The 24,042-nt window shown below is 42.3% G+C and overlaps 1 protein-coding gene across 2 annotated transcripts in view; it reads right to left on the reverse strand.

Moving 5' to 3' along the window:
* The window catches only part of LOC109873669 (protein SCAI-like), a 49,756-nt gene that overhangs the window by 22,480 nt on the left and 3,234 nt on the right, over window positions 1-24,042 (reverse strand). For both annotated transcript variants that reach the window (XM_031809559.1, XM_031809558.1), the window contains exons 2-5: window positions 17,590-17,708; window positions 2,827-2,922; window positions 2,083-2,169; window positions 551-649 (exon numbers count right to left, since the gene is read on the reverse strand). In XM_031809559.1, the coding sequence (XP_031665419.1) occupies window positions 551-649; window positions 2,083-2,169; window positions 2,827-2,922; window positions 17,590-17,690 (383 nt within the window). In that variant the 5' untranslated portion in view covers window positions 17,691-17,708. The remainder of the gene's footprint in view (window positions 1-550; window positions 650-2,082; window positions 2,170-2,826; window positions 2,923-17,589; window positions 17,709-24,042) is intronic.

Here is a 24,042-nt window from a genome sequence, read left to right on the forward strand (position 1 = left end):
TCAAATGCTGTCGGAGATACAAGGTGGAAACTCAGAATTTGATACCCGAGTCTACGAGTTGACTAGTTTCATCACTGAACTTTCACCTTTTCAACCAAAAGATGATGAAACAGAGCCATTTACAGCCCTAATAATGTGAACAATGTAGCTAGTTTGACCACATTTCCAACATTAGCAAGCTAGCTGTTATTAGCCCAGAATTTAAGTTCTAAGGGTTAAAAAGAAGATAAAATGTTTTGTTGGAGTATATCAAGTATCCCTGCTACTCATATAATCTATTATTGCATGTTGCATTACTGTTGAGTTGTCTGACTTTCAGGGATACTTCCCTCAAAATACAAATGTATCTGTTTTTATCCCTACCATGTCTGTATCAATTGACCCAGGCCGCTATTAAGTGCTTAGTTCAATTGTTTTGTTATGTTACGTTACAACAGCCTCTGACTAACATGAACCTCCTGAGACCAACACTGAATGGATGCCAATCGGGCATGTTCAGAGCGCTATAACCCATTTCTTAACCAATAAAATGCCATGAGTTGTCACTCACCTATCCTCTTTGTTGACCTGATAGTAGTAGGACCGTTGGCGTATGGCCGAGTAGAACGAGAACGCTTCATTCAGGTAACTTGTTTCTGAGGTACGAAGGCTACGACACAAAAAGAGAAAATGTGTGCTAAGACCTCTCTGTATTGACTGTGACACTAGTACCAGGTTTTTCGCGAATAAGTGTATGAACGAAACAGATTTCATCAACTTAAAAGTACAAATCTTTAGCGAACGCTTTATAAAATACAAATTCTGCATGTCAGCTTGGTAGCTTGTTTTTATACTGTAAAAATTGGACATGGGACTCAGGTCCCAGAGTGTTTCTTTTGCCACCAGTTTTTGATTGTGTCTCAGTCTTTCAGAATTCAGGTATGCATATTATCATGTTATTCATATTAATTTGAATGATGAAAAAGTAAGTCATTTCAGTTGACAATATTGTTTTCTTATTTTTTGCCATTTGTATTGCTTAATTCACAGGTACATGCAAACACTACACAAATTTCAGTTAATATTATTTTTTTTTGGTACTTTTTCAATTTCACCATTTGTGCATTTCCAAATAACAAATTCAGATTCTGGCCTACCCCTAGGTCCTAGATCCTAGACCAACCTCCCTATCAATTACCAGAATCTGTATGAACCAGGATTCATGATCATCACAAGTTACAGCATGGATCAGACCAATAATATGTTCCAGGATATGAATGGGACGGATATGTGACACAATCAAGGGTTGGAACCCTGGAAACTGGAAAATAAACATTGAGGAACAGAACCAGAAGGCAAATGTTATTTTAGAAGCATGGGGACCGGTTAATAACGTTATTTTAGAAGCATGGGGACCGGTTAATGGCGTTATTTTAGAAGCATGGGGACCGGTTAATAACGTTACTTTAGAAGCATGGGGACCGGTTAATAACGTTATTTTATATTCCAGGCATTTTGTTTTTGTCCCACAAACCAATGCAACAAAGCACCTATGCAAAGCCATCACTGTCACTCAGAAACTTATTCCAGTGTCTGCCTGTCAGCTGAAAATCTTTGCCAGTGTGTGTGTGTGTGTAGGCTACCTGCCCCTCTCCCTCCCTCTGAAGCATGCATCGTCTACTAACGTTACAGGCGTGATTCAGGAGAGATATTTTTTTATTAGAGAACAATGGATTCACTGTTTCAATGCTAGTTGAGGATACTGTAGTTATCACGTTGGATGTATTAACTACAGAGGTAGGATGTATTTTGATTTTATTTCTGGTATCACTCTGCACACACAAGACTTCATAGAAGCCACTCCTCCGTAGGTATAATTCTATGGGCCTAATTCAGAGAATGCATGTCATAACAACAAGATGCCCAGCTCTCTCCTCACCTGCAAAATTTCAGTCACATTTTTTGTGGTTCGAACCGAAAAATATAATAATGGTTCTGTTTAAAACAAAACAATTGGAAAATCATTTTGATTCCAACCCCTGGACACAACATCCTAAAATGGAGGTGGTGTGCGCATGTGTGGTGCAGTTGAAGGACCCTTACTAGTAGTGATAGTAGAGCTGGCCTATTTTGGATGCCACCTCCCCTATCTGCCATCTCTTCAGGCCATGCCGATTTTCCAGGACCTGCCTGCTCACAAGCAAAAATAGAACAAATGAGCAACGCCGTGTTTAAAACGAACATTTAGACACATTGAGGATGCCTTTAAACTGTCAAACATAACAACCAAAAGATAGAGGCTCGTATACTTCACACAAACAGACTCCGCCCATATTTTAAATGCTGACATTTTAGGAGATACCAGTAACTGTTTTTCCTCCTTCCTGAGAGTCAACTGAACTCTGTCCTTTTTGAGCTATTAAAGACTAAATTATAAACTAGGTGGTTCGAACACTGAATGCTGATTGGCCGACAGCCATGGTAAATCAGACCGTATACCACGGGTACGACAAAAACATTTATTTGTACTGCTCTAACTTCGTTGGTATCCAGTTCATAATAGCAATAAGGCACCTCGGGGGTTTGTGATATATGGATAATATACCACGGCTAATGGCTGTGTCTAGGCACTCTACATTGCGTCGAGCTTAATAACATCCCTAAGTCGTGGTATACTGGCCATATACCACACCCCCTCTCGCCTTATTGCTTAAATAAATTCTCTGTGAGCAGGGATTGAAAATCTCGGAGCACTGCATCTCTACATCTCATCATCTCGGCTCAAACGTTCTTGATCTATCCATCTGTGGAAATGTGAGAGAAAGGAGCTGTCAGTGGTCAGCTGACCTGTGCTGCTGCTGAAACTTCCACAGCTTGGTGTAGACGTCAAAGGTGCGCCCGAAGTAGGACTGCCACTGCTTGTGCCTGTACTGAGGAAGATCTCTGCGAGAGACAAGAGGGGAAGGGGTTAAACAAGAACAGCTCAAGGACAGAACTACAAACATTTTTTAAAAGGCACACGTAGCCTACATATCAATTTTTATTTTACCTTTATTTAAGTAGGCAAGTCAGTTAGGAAAAAAAAATCTTATTTTCAATGATGACCTAGGAACAGTGGGTTAACTTCTTATGGCTGCAGGGGCAGTATTGAGTAGCTTGGATGAAAAGGTGCCCATTGTAAATGGACAGCTCCTCAGTCTCAGTTGCTAATACAGTGCCTTGCGAAAGTATTCGGCCCCCTTGAACTTTGCGACCTTTTGCCACATTTCAGGCTTCAAACATAAAGATATAAAACTGTATTTTTTTGTGAAGAATCAACAACAAGTGGGACACAATCATGAAGTGGAACGACATTTATTGGATATTTCATACTTTTTTAACAAATCAAAAACTGAAAAATTGGGCGTGCAAAATTATTCAGCCCCTTTACTTTCAGTGCAGCAAACTCTCTCCAGAAGTTCAGTGAGGATCTCTGAATGATCCAATGTTGACCTAAATGACTAATGATGATAAATACAATCCACCTGTGTGTAATCAAGTCTCCGTATAAATGCACCTGCACTGTGATAGTCTCAGAGGTCCGTTAAAAGCGCAGAGAGCATCATGAAGAACAAGGAACACACCAGGCAGGTCCGAGATACTCTTGTGAAGAAGTTTAAAGCCGGATTTGGATACAAAAAGATTTCCCAAGCTTTAAACATCCCAAGGAGGACTGTGCAAGCGATAATATTGAAATGGAAGGAGTATCAGACCACTGCAAATCTACCAAGACCTGGCCGTCCCTCTAAACTTTCAGCTCATACAAGGAGAAGACTGATCAGAGATGCAGCCAAGAGGCCCATGATCACTCTGGATGAACTGCAGAGATCTACAGCTGAGGTGGGAAACTCTGTCCATAGAACAACAATCAGTCGTATATTGCACAAATCTGGCCTTTATGGAAGAGTGGCAAGAAGAAAGCCATTTCTTAAAGATATCCATAAAAAGTGGTGTTTAAAGTTTGCCACAAGCCACCTGGGAGACACACCAAACATGTGGAAGAAGTTGCTCTGGTCAGATGAAACCAAAATTGAACTTTTTGGCAACAATGCAAAACGTTATGTTTGGCGTAAAAGCAACACAGCTCATCACCTAGAACACACCATCCCCACTGTCAAACATGGTGGTGGCAGCATCATGGTTTGGGCCTGCTTTTCTTCAGCAGGGACAGGGAAGATGGTTAAAATTGATGGGAAGATGGATGGAGCCAAATACAGGACCATTCTGGAAGAAAACCTGATGGAGTCTGCAAAAGACCTGAGACTGGGACGGAGATTTGTCTTCCAACAAGACAATGATCCAAAACATAAAGCAAAATCTACAATGGAATGGTTCAAAAATAAACATATCCAGGTGTTAGAATGGCCAAGTCAAAGTCCAGACCTGAATCCAATCGAGAATCTGTGGAAAGAACTGAAAACTGCTGTTCACAAATGCTCTCCATCCAACCTCACTGAGCTCGAGCTGTTTTGCAAGGAGGAATGGGAAAAAAATTCAGTCTCTCGATGTGCAAAACTGATAGAGACATACCCCAAGCGACTTACAGCTGTAATCGCAGCAAAAGGTGGCGCTACAAAGTATTAACTTAAGGGGGCTGAATAATTTTGCACGCCCAATTTTTCAGTTTTTTATTTGTTAAAAAGTTTGAAATATCCAATAAATGTCGTTCCACTTCATGATTGTGTCCCACTTCTTGTTGATTCTTCACAAAAAAAAATACAGTTTTATATCTTTATGTTTGAAGCCTGAAATGTGGCAAAAGGTCGAAAAGTTCAAGGGGGCAGAATACAAGGCACTGTATATGCATAGTATTATTAGTATTGGATAGAAAACACTCTAAAGTTTCCCAAACTGTCAAAATATTAGCTGTGAGTATAACAGAACTGATATTGCAGGCAAAACCCTGAGGAAAATCAAAAGTGGATTCTATCTGGAAAACTCCATGTTCCATAGCCTCCCTTTGCTCCATTTAAAGGGATATCAACCAGATTCCTTTTCCTATCGCTTCCTCAAGGTGTCAACAGTCTTCAGACATAGTTTCAGGCTTTTATTTTTAAAAATGAGCCAGAACGATAACATCGCGTCAAGTGGACACATGAGTTTTGCTTGAGCAACAGAATTTGGACAGCCATTGCCTTTCCCTCTCCTACTGTAAAAGACATTTGCGGTTGATATATTATCGATTATATATTTTAAAAACAACCTGAGGATTGATTATAAAAAAACTTTGACATGTTTCTGTGGACATTATGGAAACTATTTGGAATTTGTCTGCGTTGTCGTGATCGCTCTTTCCTGTGGATTTCTGAACATAACGTGCCAAACAAACGGAGGTATTTTGGATATAAAAATAATCTTTATGGGACAAAAGGAACATTTGTTGTGTAACTGGGAGTCTCGTGAGTGAAAACATCCGAAGATCATCAAAGGTAAACGATTAATTGGATTGCTTTTCTAATTTTCGTGACCAAGCTACCTGATGCTAAGTGTACTTAATGTTTTGTCATGCGATCGATAAACTTACACAAATGCTTGGATTGCTTTCGCTGTAAAGCATCATTTCCAAATCTGACACGACAGCTGGATTAACAAAAGGCTAAGCTGTGTTTTCCTATATTGCACTTGTGATTTCATGAATATATATATTTTTTGTAATATTCATTGAATTTAGCGGTTGTTGATGACAATTATCCCGTTAACGGGATTGCAGCCATAACAAGTTAGCTGCCATGTTCAGGGGCAGGATGACAGATTTTTTACTTGTCAGCTTGGGGATTCGATCTTGCCACCTTTCGGTTACTAGTCCAACGCTCTAACTACTAGAGAGCTATATTCAATGAATATTACAAAACAAATACAATGCATAGACACAAACTATCTAGGTCAAATAGGGGAGAGACGTTGTGCCGCAAGGTGTTGCTTGATCTGTTTTTCTAAACCAGGTTTGCTGTTTGTTTGAGCAATATGAGATGGAAGGAAGTTCCATGCAATATTTTCAATGACGGCCTAGGAACAGTGGGTTAACTGCATGTTCAGGGGCAGAACGACAGATTTGTACCTTGTCAGCTTGGGGATTTGAACTTGCAACGTTTCGGTTACTAGTCCAACACTCTAACCACTAGGATACCCTGCCGCCCCTGGTGGGATAAGTGTGTGTGTGTCAGAGCTGTGTGTAAGTTGACTATGCAAACAACTTGTGATTATCAACACAAAAGAAGAAGAAAAAGAAGAAGTGATGCAGTCCGTCTCTCCTCAACTCTTAGCCAAGAGAGACTGACATGCATAGTATTAATATCAGCCCTCTGATTACAATTAAGAGCAAAACACGCCACTCTTTTCTGGGCCAGCTGCAGCTTAACTAGGTCTTTCCTTGCAGCACTGGACCACACGACTGGACAATAATCAAATAGACAAAACTAGAGCCTGCAGAACTTGCTTCTTGGAGTGCAGTGTCAAAAAAGCAGAGCATCTCTTTATTACGGACAGACCTCTCCCCATCTCTTTATTGGGGCTAGACCTCTCCCCATCTCTTTATTGGGGCTAGACCTCTCCCCATCTCTTTATTACAGACAGACCTCTCCCCATCTCTTTATTGGGGCTAGACCTCTCCCCATCTCTTTATTGGGGCTAGACCTCTCCCCATCTCTTTATTGGGGCTAGACCTCTCCCCATCTCTTTATTACAGACAGACCTCTCCCCATCTCTTTATTGGGGCTAGACCTCTCCCCATCTCTTTATTACGGCTAGACCTCTCCCCATCTCTTTATTACAGACAGACCTCTCCCCATCTCTTTATTACGGCTAGACCTCTCCCCATCTCTTTATTACGGACAGACCTCTCCCCATCTCTTTATTACAGACAGACCCCTCCCCATCTCTTACTACAGACAGACCTCTCCCCATCTCTTTATTACAGACAGACCTCTCCCCATCTCTTTATTACAGACAGACCTCTCCCCATCTCTTTATTACAGACAGACCTCTCCCCATCTCTTTATTACAGACAGACCTCTACCCATCTCTTTATTACAGACAGACCTCTCCCCATCTCTTTACTACAGACAGACCTCTCCCCATCTCTTTATTACAGACAGACCTCTCCCCATCTCTTTATTACAGACAGACCTCTCCCCATCTCTTTATTACAGACAGACCTCTCCCCATCTCTATATTACAGACAGACCTCTCCCCATCTCTTTACTACAGACAGACCTCTCCCCATCTCTTTATTACAGACAGACCTCTCCCCATCTCTTTATTACAGACAGACCTCTCCCCATCTCTTTATTACGGCTAGACCTCTCCCCATCTCTTTATTACGGACAGACCTCTCCCCATCTCTTTATTACGGCTAGACCTCTCCCCATCTCTCTATTACAGACAGACCTCTCCCCATCTCTCTATTACAGACAGACCTCTCCCCATCTCTCTATTACAGACAGACCTCTCCCCATCTCTTTATTACGGCTAGACCTCTCCCCATCTCTCTATTACAGACAGACCTCTCCCCATCTCTTTATTACGGCTAGACCTCTCCCCATCTCTTTATTACGGCTAGACCTCTCCCCATCTCTCTATTACAGACAGACCTCTCCCCATCTCTTTATTACGGCTAGACCTCTCCCCATCTCTTTATTACGGCTAGACCTCTCCCCATCTCTTTATTACGGCTAGACCTCTCCCCATCTCTCTATTACAGACAGACCTCTCCCCATCTCTTTATTACGGCTAGACCTCTCCCCATCTCTTTATTACGGACAGACCTCTCCCCATCTCTTTATTACAGACAGACCCCTCCCCATCTCTTTACTACAGACAGACCTCTCCCCATCTCTTTATTACAGACAGACCTCTCCCCATCTCTTTATTACAGACAGACCTCTCCCCATCTCTTTATTACAGACAGACCTCTCCCCATCTCTTTATTACAGACAGACCTCTACCCATCTCTTTATTACAGACAGACCTCTCCCCATCTCTTTACTACAGACAGACCTCTCCCCATCTCTTTATTACAGACAGACCTCTCCCCATCTCTTTATTACAGACAGACCTCTCCCCATCTCTTTATTACAGACAGATCTCTCCCCATCTCTATATTACAGACAGACCTCTCCCCATCTCTTTACTACAGACAGACCTCTCCCCATCTCTTTATTACAGACAGACCTCTCCCCATCTCTTTATTACAGACAGACCTCTCCCCATCTCTTTATTACGGCTAGACCTCTCCCCATCTCTTTATTACGGACAGACCTCTCCCCATCTCTTTATTACGGCTAGACCTCTCCCCATCTCTCTATTACAGACAGACCTCTCCCCATCTCTCTATTACAGACAGACCTCTCCCCATCTCTCTATTACAGACAGACCTCTCCCCATCTCTTTATTACGGCTAGACCTCTCCCCATCTCTCTATTACAGACAGACCTCTCCCCATCTCTTTATTACGGCTAGACCTCTCCCCATCTCTTTATTACGGCTAGACCTCTCCCCATCTCTCTATTACAGACAGACCTCTCCCCATCTCTTTATTACGGCTAGACCTCTCCCCATCTCTTTATTACGGCTAGACCTCTCCCCATCTCTTTATTACGGCTAGACCTCTCCCCATCTCTTTATTACGGCTAGACCTCTCCCCATCTCTTTATTACGGCTAGACCTCTCCCCATCTCTTTATTACGGCTAGACCTCTCCCCATCTCTTTATTACGGCTAGACCTCTCCCCATCTCTTTATTACGGACAGACCTCTCCCCATCTCTTTATTACAGCTAGACCTCTCCCCATCTCTTTATTACGGCTAGACCTCTCCCCATCTCTCTATTACAGACAGACCTCTCCCCATCTCTTTATTACGGCTAGACCTCTCCCCATCTCTCTATTACAGACAGACCTCTCCCCATCTCTTTATTACGGCTAGACCTCTCCCCATCTCTTTATTACGGCTAGACCTCTCCCCATCTCTCTATTACAGACAGACCTCTCCCCATCTCTTTATTACGGCTAGACCTCTCCCCATCTCTTTATTACGGCTAGACCTCTCCCCATCTCTCTATTACAGACAGACCTCTCCCCATCTCTTTATTACGGCTAGACCTCTCCCCATCTCTTTATTGGGGCTAGACCTCTCCCCATCTCTTTATTACGGCTAGACCTCTCCCCATCTCTTTATTACAGACAGACCTCTCCCCATCTCTTTATTACGGCTAGACCTCTCCCCATCTCTTTATTACGGACAGACCTCTCCCCATCTCTTTATTACAGACAGACCCCTCCCCATCTCTTTACTACAGACAGACCTCTCCCCATCTCTTTATTACAGACAGACCTCTCCCCATCTCTTTATTACAGACAGACCTCTCCCCATCTCTTTATTACAGACAGACCTCTCCCCATCTCTTTATTACAGACAGACCTCTACCCATCTCTTTATTACAGACAGACCTCTCCCCATCTCTTTACTACAGACAGACCTCTCCCCATCTCTTTATTACAGACAGACCTCTCCCCATCTCTTTATTACAGACAGACCTCTCCCCATCTCTTTATTACAGACAGACCTCTCCCCATCTCTATATTACAGACAGACCTCTCCCCATCTCTTTACTACAGACAGACCTCTCCCCATCTCTTTATTACAGACAGACCTCTCCCCATCTCTTTATTACAGACAGACCTCTCCCCATCTCTTTATTACGGCTAGACCTCTCCCCATCTCTTTATTACGGACAGACCTCTCCCCATCTCTTTATTACGGCTAGACCTCTCCCCATCTCTCTATTACAGACAGACCTCTCCCCATCTCTCTATTACAGACAGACCTCTCCCCATCTCTCTATTACAGACAGACCTCTCCCCATCTCTTTATTACGGCTAGACCTCTCCCCATCTCTCTATTACAGACAGACCTCTCCCCATCTCTTTATTACGGCTAGACCTCTCCCCATCTCTTTATTACGGCTAGACCTCTCCCCATCTCTCTATTACAGACAGACCTCTCCCCATCTCTTTATTACGGCTAGACCTCTCCCCATCTCTTTATTACGGCTAGACCTCTCCCCATCTCTCTATTACAGACAGACCTCTCCCCATCTCTCTATTACAGACAGACCTCTCCCCATCTCTTTATTACGGCTAGACCTCTCCCCATCTCTCTATTACAGACAGACCTCTCCCCATCTCTTTATTACGGCTAGACCTCTCCCCATCTCTTTATTACGGCTAGACCTCTCCCCATCTCTCTATTACAGACAGACCTCTCCCCATCTCTTTATTACGGCTAGACCTCTCCCCATCTCTTTATTACGGCTAGACCTCTCCCCATCTCTTTATTACGGCTAGACCTCTCCCCATCTCTCTATTACAGACAGACCTCTCCCCATCTCTTTATTACGGCTAGACCTCTCCCCATCTCTTTATTACGGCTAGACCTCTCCCCATCTCTTTATTACGGCTAGACCTCTCCCCATCTCTTTATTACGGCTAGACCTCTCCCCATCTCTTTATTACGGCTAGACCTCTCCCCATCTCTTTATTACGGACAGACCTCTCCCCATCTCTTTATTACAGCTAGACCTCTCCCCATCTCTTTATTACGGCTAGACCTCTCCCCATCTCTCTATTACAGACAGACCTCTCCCCATCTCTTTATTACGGCTAGACCTCTCCCCATCTCTCTAATACAGACAGACCTCTCCCCATCTCTTTATTACGGCTAGACCTCTCCCCATCTCTTTATTACGGCTAGACCTCTCCCCATCTCTCTATTACAGACAGACCTCTCCCCATCTCTTTATTACGGCTAGACCTCTCCCCATCTCTTTATTACGGCTAGACCTCTCCCCATCTCTCTATTACAGACAGACCTCTCCCCATCTCTTTATTACGGCTAGACCTCTCCCCATCTCTTTATTACGGCTAGACCTCTCCCCATCTCTTTATTACGGCTAGACCTCTCCCCATCTCTTTATTACGGCTAGACCTCTCCCCATCTCTCTATTACAGACAGACCTCTCCCCATCTCTTTATTACGGCTAGACCTCTCCCCATCTCTTTATTACGGCTAGACCTCTCCCCATCTCTCTATTACAGACAGACCTCTCCCCATCTCTTTATTACGGCTAGACCTCTCCCCATCTCTTTATTACGGCTAGACCTCTCCCCATCTCTCTATTACAGACAGACCTCTCCCCATCTCTTTATTACGGCTAGACCTCTCCCCATCTCTTTATTACGGCTAGACCTCTCCCCATCTCTCTATTACAGACAGACCTCTCCCCATCTCTTTATTACGGCTAGACCTCTCCCCATCTCTTTATTACGGCTAGACCTCTCCCCATCTCTTTATTACGGCTAGACCTCTCCCCATCTCTTTATTACGGCTAGACCTCTCCCCATCCCATCTCTTTATTACGGCTAGACCTCTCCCCATCTCTTTATTACGGCTAGACCTCTCCCCATCTCTTTATTACGGCTAGACCTCTCCCCATCTCTTTATTACGGCTAGACCTCTCCCCATCTCTCTATTACAGACAGACCTCTCCCCATCTCTCTATTACAGACAGACCTCTCCCCATCTCTCTATTACAGACAGACCTCTCCCCATCTCTTTATTACGGCTAGACCTCTCCCCATCTCTTTATTACGGCTAGACCTCTCCCCATCTCTTTATTACGGACAGACCTCTCCCCATCTCTTTATTACGGCTAGACCTCTCCCCATCTCTTTATTACGGCTAGACCTCTCCCCATCTCTTTATTACGGCTAGACCTCTCCCCATCTCTTTATTACGGCTAGACCTCTCCCCATCTCTTTATTACGGCTAGACCTCTCCCCATCTCTTTATTACGGCTAGACCTCTCCCCATCTCTTTATTGCGGACAGACCTCTCCCCATCTTTGCAACCATTGAATCTATATGTTTTGACAATGACAGTTTACAATCTAAGGTAACACCAAGTAATTTAGCCTCCTCAACTTGTTCAACAGACACACCATTCATTACCAGATTCAGCTGAGGTCTAGAACTTAGGGAATGATTTGTACCAATTACAATGCTCTTAGTTGTAGAGATGTTTAGGACCAGTTTATTTCTGGCCAACCATTCCAAATCATGTAAAGTGTGGTGTACCGCATATTATTTAGATACTGACTGTTAACACTTGGTGGCCTATAGAAACACCCCAACAGAAAAGGCTTTAGATGAAGAGCCAAGTGAACCTACAACCACAACACTTCAATAACACTTGACATAAGATCTTCTCTAAGCATTACAGAGATTTGGCTCTGGATATATACAGCAACTCCTCCCCCATAAGCATTTCTGTCTCTATAAATGTTATATCCTTGTTTTGCTACTGATGTATCATCAAATGAATTATCTAAGTGAGTCTCAGACAGGACTAATATATGAATGTTATCTGATGTTAGCAAGTTATTGATTTCATGAACCTTATTTCTAAGGCTGTGTCGTGTCTTTGGCTATGCCGGATTAAGTGATATGACATGCTATTCTATCAAATCCTTTCTCTGTAATTAATATTACCTGATTGAACTAATCATGTAAATGTAATTAAGTAGAAACTCGGGGCACCACAAAATAATATTTATAGAGCTGTTGTCTTCTGAATAAACTCTTAAAGACCTAGTAATATTTTACATCAATAGCAGTCAATATTAATCGTCACCTTATTTCAGTCTCATCTGAAAGCTGTAAATTCTTGGTTATCTTCACGAACCCTGGCTAACAAGTTGAATCAACAATACAAAATTGGGTTTAATTATTTATTTACAAAATACCTAACTAATTACACAGAATATGCACAGAATGAATCATACCTTGATTACAAATGATGTCATAAAGGAAAACGTCCCTAGCGGACGGAACAGATTTATTTATTTTTATTTCACCTTTATTTAACCAGGTAGGCAAGTTGAGAACAAGTTCTCATTTACAATTGCGACCTGGCCAAGAAAAAGCAAAGCAGTTCGACACACACAACAACACAGAGTTACACATGGAGTAAAACAAACATACAGTCAATAATATAGTAGAAAAACGAGTCTATATACAATGTGAGCAAGTGAGGTGAGATACGGGAGGTAAAGGCAAAAAAAGGCCAGTAAATACAATATAGCAATAAAACACTGGAATGGTTGATTTGCAGTGGAAGAATGTGCAAAGTAGAGATAGAAATAATGGGGTGCAAAGGAGCTAAATAAATAAATAAATACAGTAGGGAAAGAGGTAGTTGTTTGGGCTAAATTATAGATGAGCTATGTACTGTTGCAGTAATTTGTGAGCTGCTCTGACAGCTGGTGCTTAAAGCTGGTGAGGGAGATAAGTGTTTCCAGTTTCAGAGATTTTTGTAGTTCGTTCCAGTCATTGGCAGCAGACAACTGGAAGGAGAGGCGGCCAAAGGAAGAATTGGTTTGGGGGGTGACCAGAGAGATATACCTGCTGGAGCGCATGCTACAGGTGGGTGCTGCTATGGTGACCAGAGAGCTGAGATAAGGGGGGACTTTACCTAGCAGGGTCTTGGAGATGACCTAGAGCCAGTGAGATTGGGGACGAGTATGAAGTAAGGGCCAGCCAACGAGAGCGTACAGGTCGCAGTGGTACGTAGTATATGGGGCTTTGGTGACAAAACGGATGGCACTGTGATAGACTGCATCCAATTTATTGAGTAGGGTATTTTGTAAATGACATCGCCCCGAAGTCGAGGATTGGTAGGATGGTCAGTTTTACAAGGGTATGTTTGGCAGCATGAGTGAAGGATGCTTTGTTGCGAAATAGGAAGCCAATTCTGGATTTAACTTTGGATTGGAGATGTTTGATGTGAGTCTGGAAGGAGAGTTTACAGTCTAACCAGACACCTAGGTATTTGTAGTTGTCCACATATTCTAGGTCAGAGCCATCCAGAGTAGTGATGTTGGACAGGCAGGCAGGTGCAGGCAGCGATCGGTTGAAGATATGACAGCTGCTTACACAAAGAGAGGGGGGTTTGAGTGAAAGAGCAGGAAGACTGAGGAACAAAGGGAGAAGCCATGCTATTGTAAATACAGTATCTTATGCATTCTAAATTACCGCCCATTTGGAAAAGGAAAATGCAATAAATATTTACTCTGAGCTGCGCTTCGGTAGGTTGGTGGTAGATTGAAGGCTGTGTTGCCCAACAGAATTGTTTGAAGAATGTCTCTGCTGGTAAATTGGATACGTTGTAGTAATGTCGTTGTGTGTCACCTCATTTGGCCGCCTTTCCGTCCAGTTCTCTGCTGCCTGCGACTGGAACGAATTGCAAAAATCTCTGAAGTTGGAGACTTATCTCCCTCACCAACTTTAAACATCTGCTATCTGAGCAGCTAACCGATCGCTGCAGCTGTACATAGTCCATCGGTATATAGCCCACCCAATCTACCTACCTCATCCCCATACTGTTTTTATTTTATTTACTTTTCTGCTCTTTTGCACACCAATATCTCTACCTGCACATGTTCATCTGATCATTTATCACTCCAGTGTTAATCTGCTAAATTGTAATTATTCACTCCTATGGCCTATTTATTGCCTACCTCCTCATGCCTTCTGCACACAATGTATATAGATTCTTTTTTTTCTTCTATGTTATTGACTTGTTTATTGTTAATTATTTACTCCATGTGTAACTCTGTGTTGTTGTCTGTTCACACTGCTATGCTTTATCTTGGCCAGGTCGCCGTTGCAAATGAGAACTTGTTCTCAACTAGCCTACCTGGTTAAATAAAGGTGTTCTCAACTAGCCTACCTGGTTAAATAAAGGTGTTCTCAACTAGCCTACCTGGTTAAATAAAGGTGAAATAAAAAATAAATAAATAAAATAAATAGGCCTACGGGTATCATACTCCATGTGGAACAGAGTCTAGATTTTTGTTAAGGTGTTACTATAGATCTGGGTTCATTCCCGGGCTGTGCCACAACCGGTCATGGCAGGTCCCAGGGAGTCCTCATTACTAAGAGAAGTAATGAAGCAATGGAGAAAAGCAGGCTAGCTCTTGCTAATTGCTAAATGTAAAGTAGGCCTAGGCGAAATGAACTGTTGCACATCGAAAAAGATGAATGAATGAATGGGCAATCATTAGTAAAATGGAAACTTGCAAACCACTTGAGCAACAAGGCAAGCAATGAATGGCATGACATAAAAGAGGCTCAGTCTAAACAGCATTGGAGGCCAAGTTGAGCCTGAAGTCCAGGAGGCAGGTCACCAGGTCCATGGAGGGACAGGACAGGATGCAGCGGTCAATGAATGGCATGACATAAAAGAGGCTCAGTCTAAACAGCATTTGGAGGCCAAGTTGAGCCTGAAGTCCAGGAGGCAGGTCACCAGGTCCATGGAGGGACAGGACAGGATGCAGCGGTCAATGAATGGCATGACATAAAAGAGGCTCAGTCTAAACAGCTTTTGTTGTTGAAATATGATGAAGTGTTATTTGCAGTCGTCACTATGACAACACCCTGAAGCACTGAATGTTCCTGTGTTACCACCTTAATAATTGAACTACAGAGGGCAGTAAGATGCTTTGATCTGTTGATTGACAGGTGTACTGCAGAATGATAAATGGTCCTTGGTGTGGATGATCACCAACCTTCAGTTATGTATACTTTACCATTATAGTTATCGTCCTTGGTGTGGATGATCACCAACCTTCAGTTATGTATACTTTATCATTATAGTTATCGTCCTTGGTGTGGATGATCACCAACCTTCAGTTATGTATACTTTACCATTATAGTTATCGTCCTTGGTGTGGATGATCACCAACCTTCAGTTATGTATACTTTACCATTATAGTTATCGTCCTTGGTGTGGATGATCACCAACCTTCAGTTATGTATACTTTATCATTATAGTTATCGTCCTTGGTGTGGATGGCCCTTAAAGGTTGACAAATAAGACAAAGTGCCACGTCAAACTGAAAAGGTTGTACTCTTCAAATTGGGGTTGATACTAAGAAATGTGGTATTACAGAAGTGGTGTATTTTCATTCACCTTAATTCTGAGAGTGTGGACCATCTTTTTACCATTGATCATTTAGGTCTACGAGCCATTTATTAAATAACTAACTGATCATTTAGGTCTACGAGCCATTTATTAAATAACTAACTGATCATTTAGGTCTATGAGCCATTTATTAAATAACTAACTGATCATTTAGGTCTACGAGCCATTTATTAAATAACTAACTGATCATTTAGGTCTATGGGCCATTTATTAAATAACTAACTGATCATTTAGGTCTACGAGCTATGTATTAAATAACTAACTGATCATTTAGGTCTACGAGCCATTTATTAAATAACTAACTGATCATTTAGGTCTACGAGCCCTTTATTAAATAACTAACTGATCATTTAGGTCTACAAGCCATGTATTAAATAACTAACTGATCATTTAGGTCTACGAGCCATTTATTAAATAACTAACTGATCATTTAGGTCTATGAGCCATTTATTAAATAACTAACTGATCATTTAGGTCTATGAGCCATTTATTAAATAACTAACTGATCATTTAGGTCTACGAGCCCTTTATTAAATAACTATCTGATCATTTAGGTCTACAAGCCATGTATTAAATAACTAACTGATAATTTAGGTCTACGAGCCATTTATTAAATAACTAACTGATCATTTAGGTCTACAAGCCATGTATTAAATAACTAACTGATCATTTAGGTCTACAAGCCATGTATTAAATAACTAACTGATCATTTAGGTCTACGAGCCATTTATTAAATAACTTACTGATCATTTACGTCTATGAGCCATTTATGTCACGCCCTGACCATAGAGAGCCTTTGTTTTTCTATGGTAAAGTAGGTCAGGGAGTGACTGGGGAGTTTTGTAGTTATTCTTTTCTATGTGGGGTTCTAGTTTAGTTTTTCTATGTTGGTGATTGGTTTATGATTCGCAATTAGAGGCAGCTGGCTATCGTTGTCTCTGATTGGGGATCATATTTAAGTAGCCTTTTTTCCACCTGTGTTTTATGGGATATTGTTTTGAGTTAGTGCATGTAGCACCTCTGTAGTCACGGTTCGTTGTTAGTTTATTGTTTATTGTTTTGCTTTGCTAAGTTTCACTTTCAATAAATTATGTGGAACTCAACATCCGCTGCGCCTTGGTCCATCTCTACAAACGAACGTGACAATTTATTAAATAACTAACTGATCATTTAGGTGGCCCCCAATCTGGCCCTCAAACCATCACGGTCACCTAATAATCCCCAGTTCACAATTGGCTCATTCACCCCCCTCCTCTCCCCTCTAACTTTTCCCCAGGTCGTTGCTGCAAATGAGAATGTGTTCTCAGTCAACTTACCTGGTAAAGTAACGGATAAATTAAAAATTAAAAAAAGGTCAACGAGCCATTTATTAAGTAACTAAGTGTGGAATCTTTTTTTTTTATAGCTTACTGCATTGAATGTCAGATCATTTAAAAGTAGGCCAATTAAACAATTCAAAACGACTTATTAACAGTCAAAAACACAAATACAGAGGCCTCAAGAGACAGACAGATAGAGAGACAGACAGGCTGACCGTAGGCCATTGAAGAGTTGTTTGGATTTGTCCAGTAGGTAGCAGAAGTCTGTGACTGTCTTCCTTTCACCCAATGGGATGTCATCCTCTGCCCCAGTCATGACACCTGCCTCTCACCCCTGTAAAACAAAAGCATCTTTGACTTGACAGAGGCCATATAATACAAACAGTAAAACTAAAAGGGCATTTTGTCATTTATTATTTTTTTGTAGGTAATATGTATCATGTATTTTCTGCATCATCAAACAACCAAAGTGCTCTAAACTGTCCAAAAAATCCCTGTCAAGCTCTAGTGATCAGGCTCTGGCTATAAGCATGAGCCTTGCCAACCAGTGCATAAAATCCCTGTCAAGCTCTAGTGATCAGGCTCTGGCTATAAGCATGAGCCTTGCCAACCAGTGCATACATTCTACAAGGTGTGTGCGTGTACGTGTGAGAGAGTGTAAGATCAGGTCACACACACTGAAACTTCTTGTGTGAGAGCATTCTTTTGCCATTACCAAATGACCAAAGGGCTCAACACTGTCTAACACTTAGGCTAACTGTGGTCAAGGGCAACCAGCTCAAGCACTACCTATTTTACAGAAAAGGTATAACCAATTTTACAGAAAAATGTGGCACCTTTTTTTGGAAGCAGAGTTGGATGTACTAACAAATTCTCTAAAATGACATTGGAGGTGGCTTATGGTAGAGAAATGAACATTACATTCTCTGGCAACAGCTATGGTGGACATTCCTGCAGTCAGCATGCAATTGCATGCTCCCTCAAAACCTGAGATCTGTCATTGTGTTGTGAAAAAACTGCACATTTTAGAGTGGCCTTTTGCCCCCAGCACAAGGTGCACCGGTGTAATAATCATGCTGTTTAATCAGCTTTTTGATATGCCACACCGGTCAAGTGGATGGATAATCTTGGCAAAGGAGAACTGCTCACTAACAGGGATGTAAACATTATTGTGCACAAAATTTGAGAGAAATACACTTTGTGCATATGGAAAATTGTTGGGATTTATATTTCAGCTCTTGAAACATGGGACCCACATTTTACATGTTGCGTTTATAGTTTTGTTCAGTATAGCTAGGGGCAATCCAACATCACTGAGTGAAACCATCCATAATTTAATGATTCGTTGAGAGCCCCAGACAAAAGTGCAAAGGTATTTTATAGCCAAGAAACACCCCTTTCAGTCTACATGGCGAACAACAGATGGATGGAATGGGTCACAAGGTTAAGATTTGTATGACAGATAATTATTATTCACAGCAGACAGCATCTGCTGTAAAAACAGTTATCTTTGTGTAGAGACCAGGGTCGGGCCCTGGGGTCATCTCTCCCTGGTACCATAGAGAACAGAAACATTAACTCATGCTCTGGAATGCAGTTTCTTTAGGTTTTATAACCCAAAAGACATCGTAAATCTCCTGTCAGTGTTAACTCCCAAAGGCCCACTTTCAGTTAACACAGACACAATAGAGTTATAAGAACCCTCTAATCTGTTGCATAAAACAACCATTTGATGCAATAAAAGTATTATTACATAATCTTGCAATTTTGCTCTCACAACCGGCACCTCTAATTGTTGGGGAACTGCATACCAGTTATTTTTTGCCACTACACTGTGATTCTGGCGTATGTGTGCCAGTAGACTGTTCAAGATTGAGAATGTGCAGGATGCACTGTTCCAAGTTGTCAAATCACATCAGAGCCAAGCAGAAAGACTTCGACCTTAGAAAGAGGTCGAAATGTACACAATTGTTACCCGGAAGAAAATGGGGAATGGTCATGCTTTTTCAATTTCAGTCAGGGGATGGGTTTAGTATTTTACTCCAGAAGAGGGTCATGTCATTTGTAATCGATTCAATGTCATATTGCTCAATGTTTGAGAAATAGTTGCTTATTATATACAGATCGGTGTCTGATGCTACCCCTCATCCCTGATTTGCACACAATATCAAGTACGCCTAGTGTGGTCTCAATCAAATGATCCATAGCCTATGCTAGGCTATATGAAGAGCATGCTCGGAGAAGCACATGGCAAAGCTAGATTTCTAAGAAAATGTACTTCCTTCGAGGTTTTGCGCTGCTGGGATGGTGTATATAAAACTGAGCTACACTGCATTACACACTGTAATGGATATGCTCTCCCAATCATGAGCCGTAGCCTGCTCTTGATGATGTAAACCCTTTTGTGCTGCCTAACTAATGGCTGTGCTGTGTACAGTGGCACTTCAGGAAACGAGTCAAAGGCTTCTTCCGAAAATAGTTATTTATTTGTCCAGAAAAGAAAATGCAATATCTGTGAGCATGGACTAGGCCTACAGATGTTCTGTTCAGTTTGAGAGAGACGGCGGGAAGATGAAGTAAGCTTGCTACTGCTATAATTGATTTAATAAAAACAAATGTTTCTTTGCCCATAATGAAGCTATTTATCAGAGTAATTGACCTCTGTGGAAGGACCACCAGAGGGCAGGCTGGGCTCACGGATAGTAGCCCAACCAGGCATGTGAGTCAAGGTAACCAGAGGCAATTAAGCACGGCTGACGGTACATATGACATATTCTCTTTCCCCTACAAGAGAGAGGAGGGAACCAGCAGAGAAGGGAGGCAAAATAAAGTATAAGAGTAGTTGCTCCACCAAAGGAGAGGAGGTATCTTTTGGAAGGCGAGGAGAAGAATGAGAAACTATCTCTGGAGGCCACCAAGAGAGGGGAGCTATCCACGAAGATCCATTAAGACGGTGACAAACCCGTGAATTTGGTTGGAGTTTAAAGATAATCGTATTGTGTTCCTGTTTCATCTGGAGAATAAGATGTATGTTTTTCCTTGGGAGATTTTCATTGATTATGTTGGAGTGTTTGTATTGACCAAAATCCCTCAATAGAGAACTGTGTTCAATCAAGAAAACCTTCTCCTGGCTTTACATTACTATGAAGCAGTAGCCAAGAAGATGAACAGTGAATTGGTGCTGAATGTAAGCCAATTCGACAAGGCCTAATTCATTTAAAAAAGTCTCCACTTTCTGCTACTAACAAAAGGGCTTTGTGTGGGAGCCTACACAGGGTACAAAACATTAAGAACACCTTCCTAATATTTGAGTTGCACCCCCATTTGCCCTCAGAACATCCTCAATTCGTCGGGGCATGGACTACAAGGTGGAAAAAGCGTTCCACAGGGATGCTGGCCCATGTTGACTTGACTACAAGTTGACTGGATGTCCTTTGGGTAGTGGACCATTCTTGATATACATGGTAAACTGTTGAGCATGAAAAACCCAGCAGCGTTGCAGTTCTTGACACACTCAACCCAGTGCACCTGGCACCTACTACCTTATTATACAAAGTGATCCATCTCTAGTCCGCAATGCTTTGTGCTTAGAAACAAGCTGTAAAATGCCAGGGAAAGATGTGACTCCGACGCATATGGGACATCTTTGGCTGGAATCTATGACATTCAGAGGCTGCGCTACAATTTTCTATAGCCGAGGAGGTGAAGAAATTGACTTGGGAAGTTTATTTAAAAAAACATTTATTTGACCTTTATTTAACTAGGCAAGGTCAGTTAAGAACAAATTCTAATTTTCAATGACGGCCTAGGAACAGTGGGTTAACTGCCTGTTCAGGGGCAGAACGACAGATGTGTACCTTGTCAGCTCGGGGGTTTGAACTTGCAACCTTCCGGTTACTAGTCCAACGCTCTAACCACTAGGCTACCCTGCCGCCCCAAAACAGTAATGTGTGATTCTGTCACTATCAACTGACGTTATTCTAAACAAGTCAGGAGCAAGCCAGCTCGCCTAAGGAACGGAAATGAATTATTTAGGTCAGACTGTTCTCTCTGCTACCGCATGGCAAGCAGTACCGGGACTCGTCAACAACTTCTACTCACAAGCCATAAGACTGCTGAACAATGAATCAAATGGCTACCCGGACTATTTACATTGACCCCCCATCCCCTTTTGTTTTTACACAGCGGCCACTCCCTGTTTATTATCTATGCATAGTCACTTTACCCCTACCTACATGTACAAATGACCTCAAATAACCTGTACCCCCGCACAACAACTCAGTACCGGTACCCCCTGTATATAGCCTCGTTATTGTTATTTGTGTTACTTTTTTTCAATGGTATTTTTTACTTTAGTTTATTTAGTAAATATTTTCTTAAGCAGTTCACGCTGTTGTATTCGGCACATGACAAATTTGTTTGAAGTGTGCAACTAGAGGTGAACAAAAAATCTCTAGACCACCTTTACTCCACACACAGAGACGCATACAAAGCTATCCCTCGTCAAATCTGACCATGACTCGATCCTGATTCCTGCTTATAAGCAAAAACTCAAACAGGAAGTACAATGAAGCGGATGCTAAGCTACAGGAATGTTTCGCTAGCACAGACTGGAATATGTTGCGTGATTCATCCGATGGCATTGAGGAGTACACCACATCAGTCACTGGCTTCATCAATTAGTACTTTGATGACGTGGTCCCCACAGTGTCCATACATATTCCAACAAGAAGCCTTGGATTAACAGGCAACAGCGGAATTGAGCTAAAGGCTTGAACTGCCGAGTTCAATGAACAGGACACTAATCCGGATGCTTATAAGAAATCCCGCTGCGGCCTCCGAAGAACAACAACCAACAGGTTGCTTACAGCCAGTGACTCCCACCTTACAGCCAGTAGTGATCCAAAGCCCCCTGCTTACAGCCAGTAGTGCCCCCCCCTTACAGCCAGTAGTGATCCAAAGCCCCCCCCTTACAGCCAGTAGTGATCCAGTACCCTACATACCCAACATTATTCATCTCATATGTATACGTATATACTGTACTCTATATCATCTACTGCATCTTTATGTAATACATGTATCACTAGCCACTTTAACTATGCCACTTTGTTTACATACTCATCTCATATGTATATACTGCACTCAATACCATCTACAGTATCTTGCCTATGCCGCTCTGTACCATCACTCATTCATATCTTTATGTACATATTCTTTATCCCCTTACACTTGTGTCTATAAGGTAGTAGTTTTGGAATTGTTAGCTAGATTACTTGTTGGTTATTACTGCATTGTCAGAACTAGAAGCACAAGCATTTCGCTACCCTCGCATTAACATCTGCTAACCATGTGTATGTGACAAAAAAACAAAAAAAAAGTGGAGGGATAGATGTGCAGATGATGATGTGCAAGTCGAGATACTGGGGTGCAAAAGAGCAAGATGGTAAGTAATAATATGGGGATGAGGTAGTCGGGTGGGCTATTTACAGATTGGCTGTGTACAGGTACAGTGATCGGTAAGCTGCTCAGACAGCTGATGCTTAAAGTTAGAGAGGGAGATGCAAGACTCCAGCTTCAGAGATTTTTGCAATTTGTTCAAGTCATTGGCAGCAGAGAACTGGAAGGAAAGGCAGTCAAAGTAAGTGTTGGCTTTGTGGATGACCAGTGCAATATACCTGCTGGAGAGCGTGCTACGGGTGGGTGTTGCTATGGTGACCAGTGAGCTGAGATAAGGCGGGGCTTTACCTAGCAAAGACTTATAGATGACCTGACATATCTGACAGATATGTAGTGAGGGCCAGCCAACGAGAGCACACAGGTCGCAGTGGTGGGTAGTATATGGGGCTTTGGCGACAAAATGGATGGCACTGTGAAAGACTGCATCCAATTTGCTGAGTAGAGTGTTGGGGGCTATTTTATAAATGACATTGCCGAAGTCAAGGATCGGTAGGATAGTCAGTTTTACGAGGGTATGTTTGGCGGCATGAGTGAAGGAGGCTTTGTTGCGAAATAGGAAGCCGATAACAGATTTGATTTTGGATTGGAGATGCTTAATGTGAGTCCGGAAGGAGAGTTTACAGTCTAACCAGACACCTAGGTATTTGTAGTTGTCCACATATTCTAGGTCAGAACCGTCCAGAGTAGTGATGCTAGTCGGGCGGGAGGGTGCGGGCAGCAATCGGTTGAAGAGCATGAACTTAGTTTTACTAGTATTTAAAAGCAGTTGGAGGCCACGGAAGGAATGTTGTATGGCGTTGAAGCTCGTTTGGAGGTTTGTTAGCACAGTGTCCAAAGAAGGGCCAGATGTATACAGAATGGTGTCGTCTGCATAGAGGTGGATCAGAGAATCACCAGCAGCAAGAGCGACATCTTTGATACAGGTATATACAGAGAAAAGAGTCGGCCCGAGAATTGAACCCTGTGGCACGCCCATAGAGACTGCCAGAGGTCCGGACAACAGGCCCTCTGATTTGACACACTGAACTCTTTCTGAGAAGTAGTTGGTGAACCAGGCGAGGCAGTCATTTGAGAAGCCAAGGCTATTGAGTCTGCCGATAAGAATGCGGTGATATCTTATAACTATTAAGTTAACCGTCTAAAATGTGCTAAATGCTCTTCAGTTGTGTGTTTAGTTTGCTAATATAGTAGGCAGTTAGCTAACTAAGTGG

Source organism: Oncorhynchus kisutch, linkage group LG29 (genome assembly GCF_002021735.2).
Source record: "Oncorhynchus kisutch isolate 150728-3 linkage group LG29, Okis_V2, whole genome shotgun sequence".
NCBI classification, from domain to species: domain Eukaryota; kingdom Metazoa; phylum Chordata; class Actinopteri; order Salmoniformes; family Salmonidae; genus Oncorhynchus; species Oncorhynchus kisutch.